At 43.6% G+C, this 17,197-nt stretch overlaps 1 protein-coding gene and 1 long non-coding RNA gene across 3 annotated transcripts in view; one reads left to right on the top strand and one right to left on the bottom strand.

Annotated features, from left to right (window-relative positions):
• The window catches only part of LOC125644451 (uncharacterized), a 3,182-nt gene extending 1,566 nt beyond the window's left edge, over positions 1-1,616 (top strand). The window contains exon 3 of the long non-coding RNA XR_007359017.2: positions 394-1,616. This is a non-coding gene — a long non-coding RNA (uncharacterized LOC125644451). The remainder of the gene's footprint in view (positions 1-393) is intronic.
• The window catches only part of C1H21orf91 (chromosome 1 C21orf91 homolog), a 23,887-nt gene extending 6,690 nt beyond the window's left edge, over positions 1-17,197 (bottom strand). Inside the window, exons 1-2 of one of the 2 annotated variants that reach the window (XM_048868410.2) lie at positions 17,052-17,197; positions 15,998-16,128 (exon numbers count right to left, since the gene is read on the bottom strand). In XM_048868410.2, coding sequence (XP_048724367.2) covers positions 15,998-16,121 — 124 coding nt within the window. In that variant the 5' untranslated portion in view covers positions 16,122-16,128; positions 17,052-17,197. Of the gene's footprint in view, positions 1-15,997; positions 16,129-17,013 lie in introns of both variants that reach the window. The other variant, XM_048868418.2, reaches the window with a different exon arrangement.

Here is a 17,197-nt window from a genome sequence, read left to right as displayed (position 1 = left end):
AAAAGCCAGGGAATATGCTATTTTCTCTCCCAAAAGACATGGAGAGTGTGCGTGTGTGGTGGTGGTGGGGGGGGGAGGATGGGGGTGGAGAAGAGACCATGCTGTACCTGATCAAATTAACACAGAATACAAAATTCAAGACAGAGGCCTTAAAAATCTAGGTTGGCAGCTGCCATCTCCAAGGGCTCTGGAAGCCATCTCCACCATACATTAAAAAAGGAAATATTTTCATATTCCAATCTGATCTGTGCACTGCAGTTTCCTTTCTTTCTGGTACACCTCCAAAGATTTCCCTACCTTTCAGGTTATTCTCTGCTCTAATGTTTGTTTGTTTTTTAAACCAAAGTAAATAAATAAAATAAATAGATTAATTTTTTAAAATTATTGGTCCAGATTGCTACACTGAAGCTGAAGCAACAAGTCTGCAATCCAGAAGCACACGCTAAATGTGAGGTCCCCAGCTCTTCAGGGGCAACACCCTTAAGCTACTGGAAAGTGGACGGTTACTTGGAATACACCAGGATGTTGTCCAAAAATCCTTCGCGGGGGCCACATCTTTCATATCAGTTTCTCACTAGGAGGCTCCTAATAAACTTGAGATCCTCAATCTCCTCTGGCTACCGAAAGAAGGTGCAATGGGGAGGATGTCCTCTACTACAGTGTTTTCCTCAGCCTTCTGTCTTGATTTCACTTTGCTGCACTTTGGGAAAAGTGTGACCAGCAGAAGAGACTTAAGAGTTGTCTGAAGACTTAGGAAGGCAGTTGCATTGATTTATGATGGGTACACATTCAGACAGTTATAAGGGCTAGAAGTGTTGGGTTTTTTTAAACAACTTTTCAATTGTGCAGAATGTCCTGGTCCTTAGTCAGAAGTTATGATACATGGTTTCCTCCATTCACAAGGGAAAGAACTATACCCACCAATGACTGGGTTTTTCAAACCCAGAAAGCAGGCAACTGCTGGTCATGTTTCTGCCTAATGTAACTATTAAACAGCTAAGTTTCAAAAAATGAATGAGTGCGACTTCATGAAGAAATGCAGCACTCAGAGTTTATAAAGGAAGTATATTAAAATGTTGACAGATCCACTAAGAACTCTAGAGTGTTAAATAAAGCCACATTCTGCCCTTGAATATATGGCCATTATCCCCACCAACTTCAGTGGGAGTTCCATGCATGTAATTACTGGCAGAATGTGTCAGAGGGTCAAAAGGTGCATAACTTTCTACTTGTAAAACTGAGGTTGAGAATTATGGATCTGACTCAGTGAATGCCTGGAACACTAAAAACACAAAACAGAGAGACAAGGGGATGCTCAGTTTATTTTTGATTCAACTGATACAAGGAAGGATTTTTAAAATACGTCTGTCGATATTTTAACTGGCATTTTCTCTTTTTTGTAAGGAATGGAACGTCTGCAAAACAGTGACAGACAATACGCACTGAGCAAAGTTTGAATTTTACTAAGATGCTATAACATTTTTTCAATGTTGGAGAGTTAATTACAACTTGCAACAAGCACTTCGAAGATGTGATTTAGTACAATGGATATTCACTGCCCCACTTATCTTAAGTTTCCAACCAAAAATGTATATTAAAAAAATGTAATAATACAAGAGCTGCATCTTACTTAAACACAACCCTGGGCAAAGTATTTATTTTTATACATGTTCTGAGGTGACGTTTTAAAATCCTAATCAGTAACTCATCTATAGACTTGAGAGCCCAATAGTGTCAAATTCAGTTGTGAAAAAGGTCATGAAGTTTCTGAGGGTATGTCTACACTACAAGCACTACAGCAATGGAAGGGTTCTTTTCCATCACTGTAGTAAATCCACCCCCTTGAGAGCAGTAGCTAGGTCGATGGAAGAATTCTTCCCTTGACCTAGCTGTGTCTATTGTGGGAGTTGGGATCAGCCTAACTACTAAATCATATATGGGGATACATTCATAAATAGGGCCCTACCAAATTCAAGGCCATGAAAAATGCATCACAAACCATGAAATCTGTTCTTTTGTGGGCTTTTCCCATATACCACCGATTGGCTACCTTTGGCATCCGGCCCGTAAGGGAAATCCGATGGAGGGCTGGGACGGTTTGTTTACCTGCAGCATCCGCAGGCTCGGCCAATCTCAGCTCCTAATAGCTGCGGTTTGCCTTGCCAGGCCAACGGGGACTGCGGGAAGTGGCGCAGGCTGAGGGATGTGCTGGTCACCACTTCCCACAGCCCCCATTGGCCTGGCACGGCGAACTGTGGCCAGTGGGAGCTGCGATTAGCTGAACCTGCGGACACTGCAGGTAAACAAACTGTCTCGGCCCGCCAGTGGATTTCCCTGATGGGCCCTGTGACAAAGGTTGCCGATCCCTGCCACATACTATACAGATTTCATGGGGGAGGCCACCATTTCTCAAACTGAGTGTCCTGACCCAAACAGAGGTTGCTGGCGGACTGCAAGGTTATTTTAGGAGGGTTGCAGTATTGCCTCCCTTACTTCTGTGCTGCCTTCAGAGCTGGGCGGCTGAAAAGCGGCAGCTGTTGGCTGGGCACCCAGCTCTGAAGGAAGCACCTTGCTAGCAGCAGTGCAGAAGTAACGGTGGCAATACCATACCATGCCGTACTTACTTCTGCGCTGCTGCGGGCAGCGGCTCTGCCTTCATAGTTGGGCTCCCGGCCAGCAGCCGCAGCTCTGTGGCCACCCGGCTCTGAAGGCAGCACCACCTCTGAAGGCAGCAGCAGTGCAGAAGGGTAGCAGTATCGCAACCCCGCTACAATAATCTTGCAACCCTCCAACAACTCCTTTTTCTGTCAGGAGGACCCCCATAATTACAACACCATGAAATTTCAGATTTAAGTAGCTGAAATAATGAAATTTACAATTTTTAAAATCCTATGACCGTGAAATTGACCAAAATGGACTGTGAATTTGGTAGGGCCCTATTCATAAAGTAGTTTAGGCATAGTCACTATGCCTAATTTTCAGGGGTCTGGGATTCACAAAGCCTGATTTTGGCAACTATGCTACATATACAATGAAGGGGGATAGATAGGTGTCTTAGAATGGGATTAATAAAAGTCAGCACACTAGGTGGTTCCCCACTTAAATTACCCAATGGGAAATCCCAAGCTAAGTGTGTGCACTAAGTCCTTGGCCTGTCTCAGAGATCAGTGCCTATGTCCAGGCTGCAGGGAGGTGTCTCTATCTGCTTCAAACTCTCAGCTGCAAACACTGCTTTAGCATTAAGTTGTTTTTGTAAGAAGCTGGGAAAAAGGAGGATGACTTCCCTCATACCCTAACCTAACCACTGTGGTAAGACTTATTTGCCTGGAACGTGAGAGACCCCTGGTTCAAAACCCTCCTCTGCCTGAGGGAGAGAAGGGATTTGAACAGGGCTCTGCCACCTCTCAGGTCAGTGCCCTTGTTACTGGTCTACGGAATAGTCTGAAGTGGGGCTCCTTCAATCTCCCCTGCTGAAGCTGTTCCACTGTAGATATACAATTAAAAAAAAAAAAAAATCACTGGAGCAGGGGAACTGGTTCCTGGGTCTCGCTCTTTCCAAGTGAGTGCTCAAGCCACTAGGGTACAGAGTCTCTCGTGCTTGCTCCCCCACCGTGATCCCCCTCCCCCCCCCCCAGCCAAAAGTATTTACCCTCTGGAATAGCTCAATATTGGGCCAGAGAGTGCACATAAGCATGAGAACGACCCTAGTCCCATCATTTTATGCAGTCAATTGAGTCAGGCTACTGCAACAACCTTCCAGGCCAATAACTTTACTATTCCAACAAATACAATTTTATGCATTATTTATTTTCTTGCTCTGGACTTCAAATAACTATCACACTGACCAAATGTATCTATTCTGTGTCAGAGTATGATATTAGAAGTTGTGAGCTTCAGACATAATTGTTATATAAGCAGAAATTAAACAGAAGAGAAGAACTCAAGGCCATGTTCTGCACTATGTCAGTTGTGCAGCCACATAATTTTAAACCATATGATCATTTCTGTACTAAATTACAGAACTGTTTGTTTTTTGCAAGCACAATGTTGTCTATGAAAAAGCCAAAGAGGGCCAAAATTTAAATTTCTTATGTCAGTTAATTTTTTTTTTTTAAATTTGGAATTTGAAGTAGTCTTTATACAACAAAACAGCAAAAAAAGGGTGCACAAATCATTTGTAGGTCACCTTTAAGCTATCATGAAAGCTTTGCATTCCAAGATTTCACACATCCACACTACCAATCTTACTACATGATTTTGATGCAATAGTTTCTAACTACCTTTTTAATGAGTTAAGTGATAAGTAGTGCTTTCCTCCACAGCAGCTCTGTCTAACGTCTTGAACTGATGTTCTTTAACATTTTGGTCTGAAAACTCAGAACTTACAATTGCAAGCCCACCACAGGCTAACAGACACTCATCCAGAATCAGACCTACAGAAAAAAGTACTCTCCATGCAATAGATATTGTAGTCCAAACCATTGCCCATCTGCTTTATATGGTAACTGGAATGCCACTCTTGGAAACACACACACCACACAGAGTCTTAAGATTTATTTTTTCCTTTTATTGGTATTTCATCAAAAACTTTTTGCAAACTGAAGAATGCCATGGACCAAGCAGCTTAGTCAGTTTTATCAAGAAAACAGGTATTCAGTCCTGGTAGCAATTAAATTAGTTCTTCCTCCACCCTATGGAAAGGGGCAAATAAGCAAGCAAAGCAAAGCTCATCAAGGTTATGGTAAATTACAGCATAAATTTATCTTACAATGATACAATATTCACTAGCCAACTTTGAACCAGAGCTTCCCTGGCTAACCTTGTCCCAGGGTTTCTTTATTATACTGTTTAAAATATTGGTCCTTGTGCCTCAAAGTTCCCACATGGTAGCCTGCTGCACCTGTGCTCCCAGCATGACTTGGCTAATTTGGATAGTCTAGTCTTTAGTAGCCAGGTATGCATCAATAGTTGCTTTTACGGGTATATGTATACACTTGCCCATTTGCCCTTTCCCCAGTTTTCTGGGAAGGAAGCAATGCTGCAGCAATTAACACAAAGAATACTAGTAGCCAAACACCATGCTATTACACAAGTATAATTCATTACATTGTACATTTAAAAACAGCCAAAAATGGATGAGAACTTAAAACCAAGGCAATAACAGATCACAAGCCCCTGTGATGATTACATTTGGTGATATTCTAAATAAAAAAGAGCTCTCAGCCATGTTTGCAGGTATTTTGATCACTTCACCTGCGGGGTGGGGAATAGTCATCCAAAATTCAAAGTACATAAGATTAAATCCACTCAACAGGTGCAAATGCTGAACACACCACAGGATGCTCTTGAACACCAAGACTATTTCACATGCCTACATGACCAACTTGCAGTGATCAGCAGCCTGTTTTGCTTAACTTCTGTTGCATTTTACTTTGTCAGGTAGCTGTTAAGACACTTTGGTCTTTCCACCCTATCAATTTAAATTAAATGTAACAGAATAAGCTACTGCCATTACCTTCAGATCCCAGCAAGCGTCTAATGGGACTTCTCAGTTCTAATTGCTTTTACAACTGTGAACATCAATTAATTTTATCAGTAGCTGGAAAGGAAGGAACTTTTTAGTCATAAAATGCACTTTTCAGATACATGAATGCTATAAAGCTTACTAAACCAGTTAATGAAGGTTTGTATTGCAATATTACTTAATGAAAATGTTCACTATAAGGCTACTAAGTTTGGCACTCTCCTCTACCGAAAAATTAAATGTACAGGTGTAAATTAAAAATGATAATCCAGTTAAAGTGCATTACTTTAATGGAGTCTGTATGAAAGCACCTTGTTAGTTAAAATTTAATACTCCTGGGGGAATTCTGCACCAGTGTGTGTTTGCAGAATTAGTGTTCCCAGCAGATTTCTTTGATTCCCTGCAGAAAAATGACTTTCTGACAGGGAAGCTGCACGAGCAGTCACGCACCACTCCCTAGAAGTGCAAGTACATTGTTTCGGGTTCCTCCCCTGCTTCCTGCCCCCATCACTCTTCAGCTGGGGGGGGGGGGGGGGGATCACTATTGGGGGAGCTGCTCCCTCATCTGCCCAACTCCCATGCATCTGGGCTTCTCATACCCAGACACCCGCACCAAGCCTTACCCCGTATACCCAGAACCCACCCTAGCCCTCCATACCTGAACCCCACTCCACTGAACTCAATCCCTGCATCTGGAGCCCCCCTGCATCTAGACCCCCTGCCTCTGGACCCCACACCCCTGCACCCAGACCACCCCCCACTGAGCTCCCTGCACTCAACCCCCCTCCACACTGATAATCCCCACTGCACATGCACCAGCCTCAGCCCCCACATCCAGACCCTCAACTAGTTGCACCCAGACCTCCACCCCAACACACACCATTCCCCCAGCACCCAGACTCTCCCACTGAGCCCCCTACACCCAGACTCCTCTGCTGAGCCCTAAACACCTTCACCTGGAACCCCCTGCAGAGTCCCACTGCCCCTGCACCTGGAACCCCCCCAGCAAGCCTCAGTGCATCCAGATTCCCTGCTACTCAGACCCCCCGCTGAGCTGTCTGCACCCAGACTGTCCCACATAGAACCTTCTCACCCCACACTGAGTCCCTTCATACTTGGATCCTGCCTGCCCCACACATGGTGCGCCTTGCACACAGGGGAAGGCCCCCAGGGTGTTTTTGGGGCAGGTCCAGGCCTTGTGCTCTGTCGGGGTTGGATGCAGCCTCACGGCTGAGTCTGTGTCCCAGGGATGGGTGGTGGGGAGGCTGCAGGGTGATCTCACACGATCGTGCAGCCAGTGGCCTATGCTCCTCACTGCCATGCTGGAGCCTCTGCATTTATTTATTGACAAATAAAACTTGCAGAATTTTAAAATATTGTGCACAGATATTTTTATTTTTTGGTGCAGAATGCCCTCAGGAATATTAAACTGATGCAGTTTAGTGTGTAGACCAGGCCTAAGATCTAAAGAGCAGCGGAAGGGAGTATAAGACTCTGCTATCTGGGTATAGTGCTGGTGCCTGTCCTATCCCCAACTTCTATTAATTCAGGATTTTGGGGTGGGGTTACTTATCCACAAAAGTGTAGGAAGGAGGGAAACTGCGTTCCATGGTCTTCTGGATCCACTGGGCCAGTGATGGGAAACCTGTGTTACCATCCTATTAATCCAGTACTTTGGAGCACCAAATCCTTCCTACCTGGCCTATTAGGTGGCTTTAGGCACTCTTGGTGCTTTTCCTTTCTGTCCATAGCTGTTGAGATGCTTCAGTCACTTAACAGTTGGTCTGATTCTGCCTTCCCTGGGAGATCCAGCCCTAGTTATGACATCCATGGAATACCAACTTATACTGAACTTAAATCAATGTAGCATTGCGCGGTGTGAACACTTGAAATGTTATGTCATGTTAAACTGGTTTAACTACATTAATGTAACTATCCCCATGTAGCTTAAACAACAACTAATGTGTTGAGGCCAAAAGCTAGCCATTACTCAATCTCTAGTTTTCCTGGGCTGGTGGTGAAGTTGTAAGTAAAGTGCATAAAATTCTTTTAAACATAAAAGAAAGACAATGACTACAGCTTCCTAAAAATGTGAGAGACTGCATAGCCTTGGATAGCGGTTCAGGTCAATAGTGACCGAAAGCAGTTGTTATCCAACAGTGGCCTGTAGTGATCTGGTCTGTCTTGAGTTTGAGACCCCCTGAACTAATGACCACGAGGGCCACATGAGGACTAGTATATTGGCCCGAGGGCCACACCACTCACCACCCCCGCCCTGCTGCCTCTGCCGCGCCCCCAGTCCACCTTTCCATGAGGCCCTGCCTCTTCCCACCCCTTCCCTGCCCCCATTCCAACCCCTTCCCTGAAATCCCTACCCCAACTCCACCCCTCCTGCTCCCAGGGGGTGCACGGTGCATCGGGGGCTCAGGGCAGGGGGTCGGGGTGCAGGGTGGGGCAGGTGGCTCAGGGCAGGGGGTTGGGGTGCATGGTGCATCGGGGGCTCAGGGCAGGGGGTCGGGCTGCAGGGGGGCATGGTGCATCGGGGGCTCAGGGCAGGGGGTCGGGGTGCAGGGGGTCAGGGTGCGGCAGGGGGCTCAGGCCAGGGGGGTCAGGGTGCAGGAGGGGTGCGGCAGGGGGCTTAGGGCAGGTGGTCGGGGTGCAGGAAGGGTGTGGGATGCAGCAGGGAGCACAGGGCAGGGGGGTTCGGCTGCAGGAGGGGTTCGGGGGGTGGCTCCGGCCCAGCACACACCAGGGGCAGGGCAGGCTCTCTCCCTGCCTGCCTGCCCCCCACGCCGTTCCGGGAAGCGGCCAGGACCTGGGGCGGGGCCCCAGTGGTCTGTGTGTTGCCCTGGCCGCTCCTGCAGGTACCTCCCCGTAGCCAATGGGAGCTTTGGCGGAGGTACCTGGAGGAGCAGCCAGGGCAACACACATACCCCCGGGCCTCCAACCCTGGTCCCGGCTGCTTCCCGGAGTGGTGCGTGCCGGGCCGGAGCTGCTTTAGGTAAATGCTGGGGGGGCAGCGGGGAGCTGGCGGGGCCGCAGAAAATAACCCTGCGGGCTGTGTGTTTGAGACCTCTGGTTTAGTTCCAGTGGAATAGAGTCCACATTGAAGACTACCATCATAATTAGTCTTTGCAGACAGGACCAAAAAAAAAAAAACAAAAACAAAACAATAGCAACTGAACTACTTTAACCCCTACTTGGAGTCTTCCGTAGGAGGAGAAAAAACTGGCGAGAGTGGATGACGGAAACTTTCACTGCACATGTTCTGCCGTTAAGTAACAAATTTCAGTCTGACACATCAGATTTTAGATTTTATCATGTAATATAGTATAGCTTTTATTTAAGACATTTTAGATGTTTAATAATAGACTTGTCAAATGTTTTCAATAATTCTGCATTAACAAGGTTTTAAGTTAGTATGTATTGGAACAGTTATTTTCCCTTCTGCCAAAACACATTAAGTGATAGGAGCATGCAAGCAAGGCAGTCCAGTGTAAGAAGTAAAAGTTTTTTTGAATTACACCAGAACCAACACACCTTGATCTATTTTTGTATTGCATATCTTAAAAAAAGAGAGACATCCAACTTTTGGAGGAAAAATGCTGGAAGAGACCTTTACTGCCAAGTCTGAGCTCTTAATAAGCGCATGCAGATGTCTTAAGCTTCCGATATTAGAGCATCCGTCAGAGAGGCAAAGCAGAGCTCAGTAGTAAAGCAGAGTCTCCAAACTAGTTTACAGAGGATGTGTCCGTCTGGATGAGAAGCAACTCAGATCATGCAAGGTTTCTGCTAAAATTAAAGATCCAGGCTAGCTAATGGGTAATACTGAAAACGGTTCAGTTAGTCTCCCTTCCTACGCCACAACCAACACGAAATTACAAGGGGGGAGGAGAGGGAAGAAAGAGTCTGTAGAACCGAGATACATCATGAGATTTCCTGGCTTACTTAAGCAATCTAACCCTTATAAATTAGAAACAGGAAATGCATTTTAAGCAACAAATCTTTTCATGTTTCCTGTAGTTGTGAAAAAGCAACTAAATTATGTGTGTGTGGTTGAGCTGTTGGTTTTTTCTTCTTTTTAAAGCCATAGAAGAGTTGACATGCAAGGATATACACGAACAAAATTGACCTTTTAAGTTTTTGTAGACTTTGTTCAGCATAACTAACATGTTACATGGTTTAAAGAGTTATCAGATGTCTATTCTGAACTAAGTGTTAAGGGACACAATCAGTTACTTTAGGCACAATTCAGAATTGGCAAAAACACATTTTTTAAATTAAAAATGATTTATATTTAGGTAAATACACCTTCTTTCCCCCAAAGAAGAGATTTGGATACAAAGATTCCCTTACAGTGCAGATTAACACATAATAACTAAAATGTGAATCTGACTACACAAACTGAGCAAAGTGTGAGGCAGGTGAACAAATGATGTAAGATTATATTAAAATGGAAATAATGTTTGAAGTTTACTAATACTTTAGCACAAGTATAGAAAAATTTTAAGATGTGATTTAATTCAAGTTTTTCTTTAAATAATGATAGTTTATAACCCTCCTTCCTCCAAAGAAATTATATAGGTAGGTATCAGGAAACAGGGAGAATCAAAGCTGCAACTGTAATATTTTGCATATGTTATGTGTCTATTCCTGTGTCTTCTGTCTTTTGGCTCAACCCTGCCAAGAGCTCAGATCAGGTGGACTTCAGAACTTAGGTGGATCCCTACTGATTTAGACTGCAAGCTTTTCAGGAGAGTGACCATGGATGAAATCCTGGTTCCACTGAAGTCAATGGCAAAACTCCCCTTGCCTTCATATGCATTTATACAGCACCTAGTCAATGATATGAGCCTGATTTGGTCCTTATGGTATTAACTCAATACAAATATTGACCAACAGTATAGACACAGCATGCATTTATATTTCACTCAAAGGCTAAAATCCCTACTGGTTCAAAGGAATTCTTTTAAATGAGCAAAAATGCTATTTAATATGATTGGGCAGGGGTGCAGAGGGTAACCTGTCTGCTCACTCACAAAAGGTTCTGAACGAGACATTTGAATTTTGAGTATAGATATCCTTGTGATTACGTACTGCCATCTGAGCTAATGTCCAAACATGCTAATAAACATTTATCTCCTACGAACAGCCTCAGAAAAGCAGAAGTTGAAACATACTGAAACCCTAACACCAATCCAGGAAACAACCTAATGACAGACTGGAACATTCCCAACCTAAGAGCTAGATGAAAAACTACATTTTTAATTCTACTTAAGTAAGGCCCAAAGGATGTAGTCATTATCCATACAAATGAACTTCTACAGTTGTTTGGAATCTCACTGAAGTTAGAGTCCATACTAACCAACTGAAAGATCATGGTTTATGGTTAATTAAGAAGTCAGCCTAACTATCTGTACTTTCTACAATATTTAATCTACATACATTTGAAGTTCTACAATCTTTCTGGTTTTCTTATCGTTTTAAATCTCAGGCCAAATAAGTTTAGTTTTCCTTAAGATGTGTGAAATTGGTACAGGGCAGTTTTAGGAAAAAATGCTGACAAATACTCCCCAGGGAAGAAAACAGAACTCTGACCTTAAAGGAGACCAAGTCAAGAGAGAAAGCTTGGGTCCTTTGTGAAATATGAGGGAAATGAAAACTCATTTCCAGAAAATGTTGAAGGGAAGCTGACACAGGCTACTGGGGGCACTGGAAATGCTTATTACCTTGGAAAGATACTAAGCACAGTTACATGTATTGAAAGTTTGTTTTAAAATACAAATGGCTTCTTTATTTTACTGAGAGGGAACAGTTTGTTTATAGGCAAACCTCTTATCTAAATATAAATTCAGATATTAAGTTAAACCAAACATCATATACAATAGTTAGAACGAATATCTCTTTCCTAGCTACCAGTTTCATTTCTGAAGAACTGCAAAAGTGCTTGCGTACTTCCCATCGGAACAGCTAGCACTCACCAATAGAAAAGACACACAATAAACTACGTGTTTGCAAGTTTAACAGTCTGAGTGCCTGACGCCATACAGTTCAAATAAAAAGCAGCAACTATAAATTTTAAATAGCCATGACATTTCTGACATACTGCATCTCATAATTTATAACTATTCAGTGCAAGAAAATTAGCAATTACAAATGATTGCTGATTTCTTGTGCAAGAAGTGACTGATGACAGAATGATAGAAATGTAAAGCTAGTAAGAAAATTCCTGATGCATTTTCCTTTATAAAAGTGTGTGGATTACCCAATGTGGTCCCCTCCCAAGTCTTGAATAACTGAAGACCATTACTACTTGTCTACATGCCAAATAGTAAACTGTTCTGGCAAGTCAAAGTGAAGTGTTAGTGAAAGTAACTTAATATCACTTCAAGGTAGAAAAGATCTAGTGATCAGGGCTCTGCGCCGGGACTCAGGATACCAGGATTCATTTTCTGGCTCAGCCACAGACTTTCAGTGAGACTTCAGAAAAATCACTTATTTTACTCTGTGCCTTGGTTCAGTTTCCCCTCTGTAAACGTGTACAGTACTTCCCAATTTCATTGGGGCATACTGAGGGCAAAAGGCAGTATTTATGAAGTCCTCAGATTCTATGGCGATAAGGGCATCAATGCTAAAATGTTTCTAGATTGATAAGTATATGAACCTAAACACATCACATTTACCTTAAACAAAAAATAGTTTTAAGTTGCTATTTCTTTATGCTTTTTGTAAAACAAATCTTAAAAATAAAGCCTATATAACAAAGACTTTTGTGCAGTAATATTAGTACCTCTAATACTATTCAAAATAACCAGAAATAAATGCATTTATTTTGCAATCATATTAAATCTGAGATTTTTATAAAGCTATATTTATCCACTACTGTCTCAGATTCAAGCTCACCTGCTCAAAACAAAGCACAGAGAGACAAATACATACAGTAATCTCACAATAAAAGCAGAAATATTTTTATATCAAGGCTCCTATCAGCAAGAAGCAAGTGTCTGAATGTGAAAGTCATTTATGTTCACAAGTCATGCACAGCCGTTACACTGCAACAAGAGCATTTAACTGCAAATAAAAGTATAGTATTTGGTGGATTATGGCACCAGGTTTTCTTTAATCCTAAAGTGTAGGTGGTGGCATTAAAATCTGTAAGTCTATCAGTTATTTTAAAAACTATGAAAAAAAAATCCAAGTTTTAAAGTACACTGACAATATCCCTTAATTCAAAGCAACTGTCCAGTTTCACTATCAAAAGATGAAGCTATAGTAGGAAGCCCTTTCTACATAAAAAGGGAAGGCAGATGGTGCAGTACTACTGAAGTATTAAACACAAGTGCTTGCTAGATTAAGATGTGTACTACCTTTTTAATTGAATGAGTGACAAAGTTTAAGGCTGTTTTATTTTAATTTTTACCAAAATGAGTTGAGAGCACATGAAAGTGACACAGACTGACCAATATATTTTCTGGCTTCTGTGAGACACGAGTACAACTACCATTCTTTAGTATTATGTATGCATTAAGTGAGCTGTAGCTCACGAAAGCTTATGCTCAAATAAATTTGTTAGTCTAAGATGCCACAAGTCCTCCTTTTCTTTTTGCGGATACAGACTAACACAGCTGCTACTCTGAAACCTGTCATTAAAACTTCAGTTAGAACTGAAACAGAGCATATTTTTATAATTATAGACAGCAAGCATTCACATCAGTTTCACTCTTCAGGCATTTAATAAAGCTTGAGGAACACCAAAGGCATTGGAGACCTTGACCTCAACTTCAACAGTGCTCCCTGACCCTCCCAAAAAACCCTCTAAGGCCTTTGCAAGCTTGGTCAAAAACTCAATGGCATTTCTTTGTAATGTGGTAACTTTTGAATGCAGCATCTGACCAATTCCAATATTTCAGGGAATGTTCTATGCAGACTGGAACCAGACTGATTTGGGATAAACTGCAAGACCAATGGGGAACACATGAAGCTGCTGCCAGCTCTTAAGCAAATCTCCAATCACCTCTGCAACTGTCTATAGATTTTAAAAAAACCTGGTTGATAGCATCCATCAATGTCTTCCAACATAACAATACCCTATCTCATCTCTGCTCAGCATCCCAATAGTTTAACACAGCGGTTCCCAAACTTGTTCCACCGCTTGGGCAGGGAAAGCTCCTGGCGGGCCGGGCTGGTTTGTTTACCTGCCGCGTCTGCAGGTTCGGCCGATCGCGGCTCCCAGTTGCCGCGGTTTGCTGCTCCAGACCAATGGGAGCTGCTGGAAGCGGCGCAGGCTGAGGAACTTATCACCCAGAAAGAAATAAGAAGGGTAGGAAGGAGGGGAATGGGTGCATATGGAGGCGTGTGCACACAGTCCTTCAGGAGTGGAGAACAGGGACCCAGGTATGGGGCAGCAGAAAGTGCCCCTCGCATGGGGAAAGTGGGAAAATGAGCATTTATTACATAAAGCTCTTGCTACCTAGGTAGGAGGAAATGGGAAGCAAGACACCTCCCATTGTGGGGAGAATGGGGAACACAAAGAATCTCTGGGGGGGGGGGGGGGGGAAGAGACTGGAGAGATGCAGGGAGTCCCTGAAAGAAAGACCAGGAGTATGGCACACTGGGATTTTTGGCCTACACAAGCTATGAAGTTTGTGACCCTCCACCCCTCCTTCATGTTAAATGCAATCAATTAGTTCTTTCCTATATCAGAAAGAAAGATATAGGACGAGATGCTACTACTTAGAACAGCACGAAGGACACACTAACTTCATACATTCCATACCAATTAACTTGTTCCCTTTCAGTCGCCCATAATCAATGCAGGCCAGATCTACACTAGGCTTCTGCTGGCATAGCTATATTGGTCAGCAGCGTGGACTGCTGTGATCCCTGACCAACATTGCTGTGCCAGCAAAACCCCACACTGTAGAAGCAGCTTTACTGGAAAATCTGCACTTTTAGAGGCATAGCGTGTTTCACTCTTTGGGGGTTGTTTTATTATACCGGTACTAAGCACACTTTTGCCAGTACAGCTGCATCCAGACGAGGAGCACTTTACCAGCATCGTATATTGGTATTCTTATACTAGTAAAGCACTCCTAATGTAGGCATGGCCTGGGATCACCCCTGCTAAAATACTTCTGGGATGGGTAGATCTATCCATTATATAATCAGACTGGATTACTTTTGTTTGCTGCCAGACTCAGACATGTGATACTACAAAGCATTTATGGTGTATCAAAATGGAAAAGTTCTAATTTGCAGCACTCTCTTTTGTGGTGCAATTTAATTCACACACAGATGAATACAATAAAGTAAAACTTGACACTTTAAAACAAGGCTGTTCAGGACACAAAAACATCCACATATGTGGACCCTTGAAGCTGCAGGCACTGTCCCTGCCCTCAATATGGTTGTTTAGATTATTCCTATAAAAACTGATGTTTTAACCTATCAGGAAATGTGTTGTGCTTACACTTTACAATCTGATAATTATATAATTACATTAGTTTATTTGTAAACTCTTGGGGGCATAGAGTGCCTTCTGAAGTAAGTTTCTGTCCAGTGCCAAACACATAAGATGGAAGAAATACTACTGCAATGGTTTGGACACCTGTCAGCAATGAATTTGGAAAGGATAGCATACATGGTGATACATACCAGAGGACAAGAACTAGAAATAGATGAAGACCAAAGGTGTGTTGGACAGACATAGTGAATGACATAGAACAAAAAGATTTAAAGATGAACAAAGCCACAACAAGACAGGTATTGGTGGAAAGACTTAATGCAGCCCAATCACTGCTGCTGAGCTGATGGACAGGAATCAAAGAAAATCAAAAGAACAAAAGACCGGGCTTAGCATAGGCAGCCACCTATCTCTGACTGGGAACTTCAGGCGCTACCACAGTACAAATATACTTTTCCAAAATAAATAGAAAAACATCCATTACACAATTTCTCTTGGTATTTTGAAAAGCATTTCCTGTAATTAGATACTATTTATCACTACAAGTATACAACATTATATGGAAAAGGTGATTGTCTACTTTTTTGTAAATTTTTGCTTATCCAAAAGCCCAGCCAAGCTGATTTTTATAGTACATAAAGAAATCTAACTGAAACATGAAAGAAAAGGTAATAATGAAAGTCATCTACTCAGGAAGAAGTTATTTAGAATAGCAAAACTACGTTAAATATTCAGGATTTTGAAGACTTGAGGAAGAATATCCATAAAATTATCACACTGTTACTCAGAAATAGTGTTAAAATTATGCATTACTACAAATTTGTTTTTAACTATTTATACACCAACAGCTACAGACAAGAGTTTGTCTCTCATTGGCTTCAAGCCACCAAGTCACTTCCCTTTTTTAAATTTTGTGTTAGAACCTTCTTTTTCTCTTTAACTCAATGCAAGGTATTCTGGGACATTTAGAATGAAGTACACTATTAAGCTAAGTTGTACTGATTTCTTACCTTCAATGTTTAGCTCAAAACAGACGTGGCAAAATGAGAGTGTTTCTTTTTCTGTTCCCAGTTTACACACGCTGCAAACATTATCATCATTCAAGTCAATGTTAACAAACTGCTCTTCATTCATAGTGCCCCTAGGAGAAAGGCAAAGGTGATAACGTTATTTTATAACATTATACTATCCTTTTGTCAAAACGAGGAAGCAAGATATATATTCTGCATTTCTTGATAACAAAACCCAATATTCAGTCAATATGCATCCACATTTACTACAGAAACCGGTGGTTCCTGAAAGCGCTTTGAGTTCTGGACACAGATGCACAAAAGAAAATAAAGGCTACAAACTCATTTATGCAGTATTATTATTTTATTCATCAGCGCATAATTTCTGAAAGCAATACAAGCAATCACATGCCTCTCCCTTTTCATATCTGACGTGATCACATCATCTTAAGAACAAGAAAACACGGGGAAGGACTAAAGAGGCTTCTATATGCGCTCTGTTAACTCCACTGCATAAATATTTTAATGCAACGAGAGACGTTTGCCTAAACCACGTCCTCCTTGGTAATTCTCCAGTCAGACATTAGACAACGACAAAGCTTGTCCTACGACACGCTCGACGGTCTTTCCCCGGCCCCCGCCCGCGGACAATTAGCGGCGTCTGACGGCGCAGCGAGTTACGGCAGCGCTGCCCGGGCAGCGGCGGCAGCCGGGAGCCTGCCGGGACGGAGACTATCCCGAGCCCCGTCGCGGACGGGGGGGGACGCGGACACGTGGGCCGGGGCGCTGGGGGCAGCACCGGCGGGCGAGGCGGGGATGACGCGACCCCGCACCGCCGCCAAGCGAGCGGCACGGGGCGCGGCCGGCTCCCAGAGCAGAGCCACTGGGGCCCGGGCTAGACTCGCGGGCGCGGCTGAGCAACGGGGCCGAACCCTCCGCCCGCCCAGCGCGGCCGGGACGGACACAGGCGGAGCTCGGCGCCGGCGCCCCCGGGACCCCCCGCGCCGGCCCCTCACCACAGACCCCGACTCCCGCGGCAGGCAGAGCCCCTCACCGCTGCGTCGCTGCCCGCGTCTCCCGGGCCGCCGGCTCCCCAGCCCCGCTTCCCTGTGGCTAGCGGCGGCCGGGCGGGCTCCTCGAGGCCCTCGCCCGCGCGCTTCCGGAAGAGACCATCGCGCTACAGGGAAAGGGGGAGGGGGA

Source organism: Caretta caretta, chromosome 1 (genome assembly GCF_965140235.1).
Source record: "Caretta caretta isolate rCarCar2 chromosome 1, rCarCar1.hap1, whole genome shotgun sequence".
In the NCBI taxonomy this organism is placed as follows: Eukaryota; Metazoa; Chordata; order Testudines; family Cheloniidae; genus Caretta; species Caretta caretta.
Note: the sequence above shows the minus strand (reverse complement) of the source record. Positions and strands in the feature narration are given on the sequence as shown.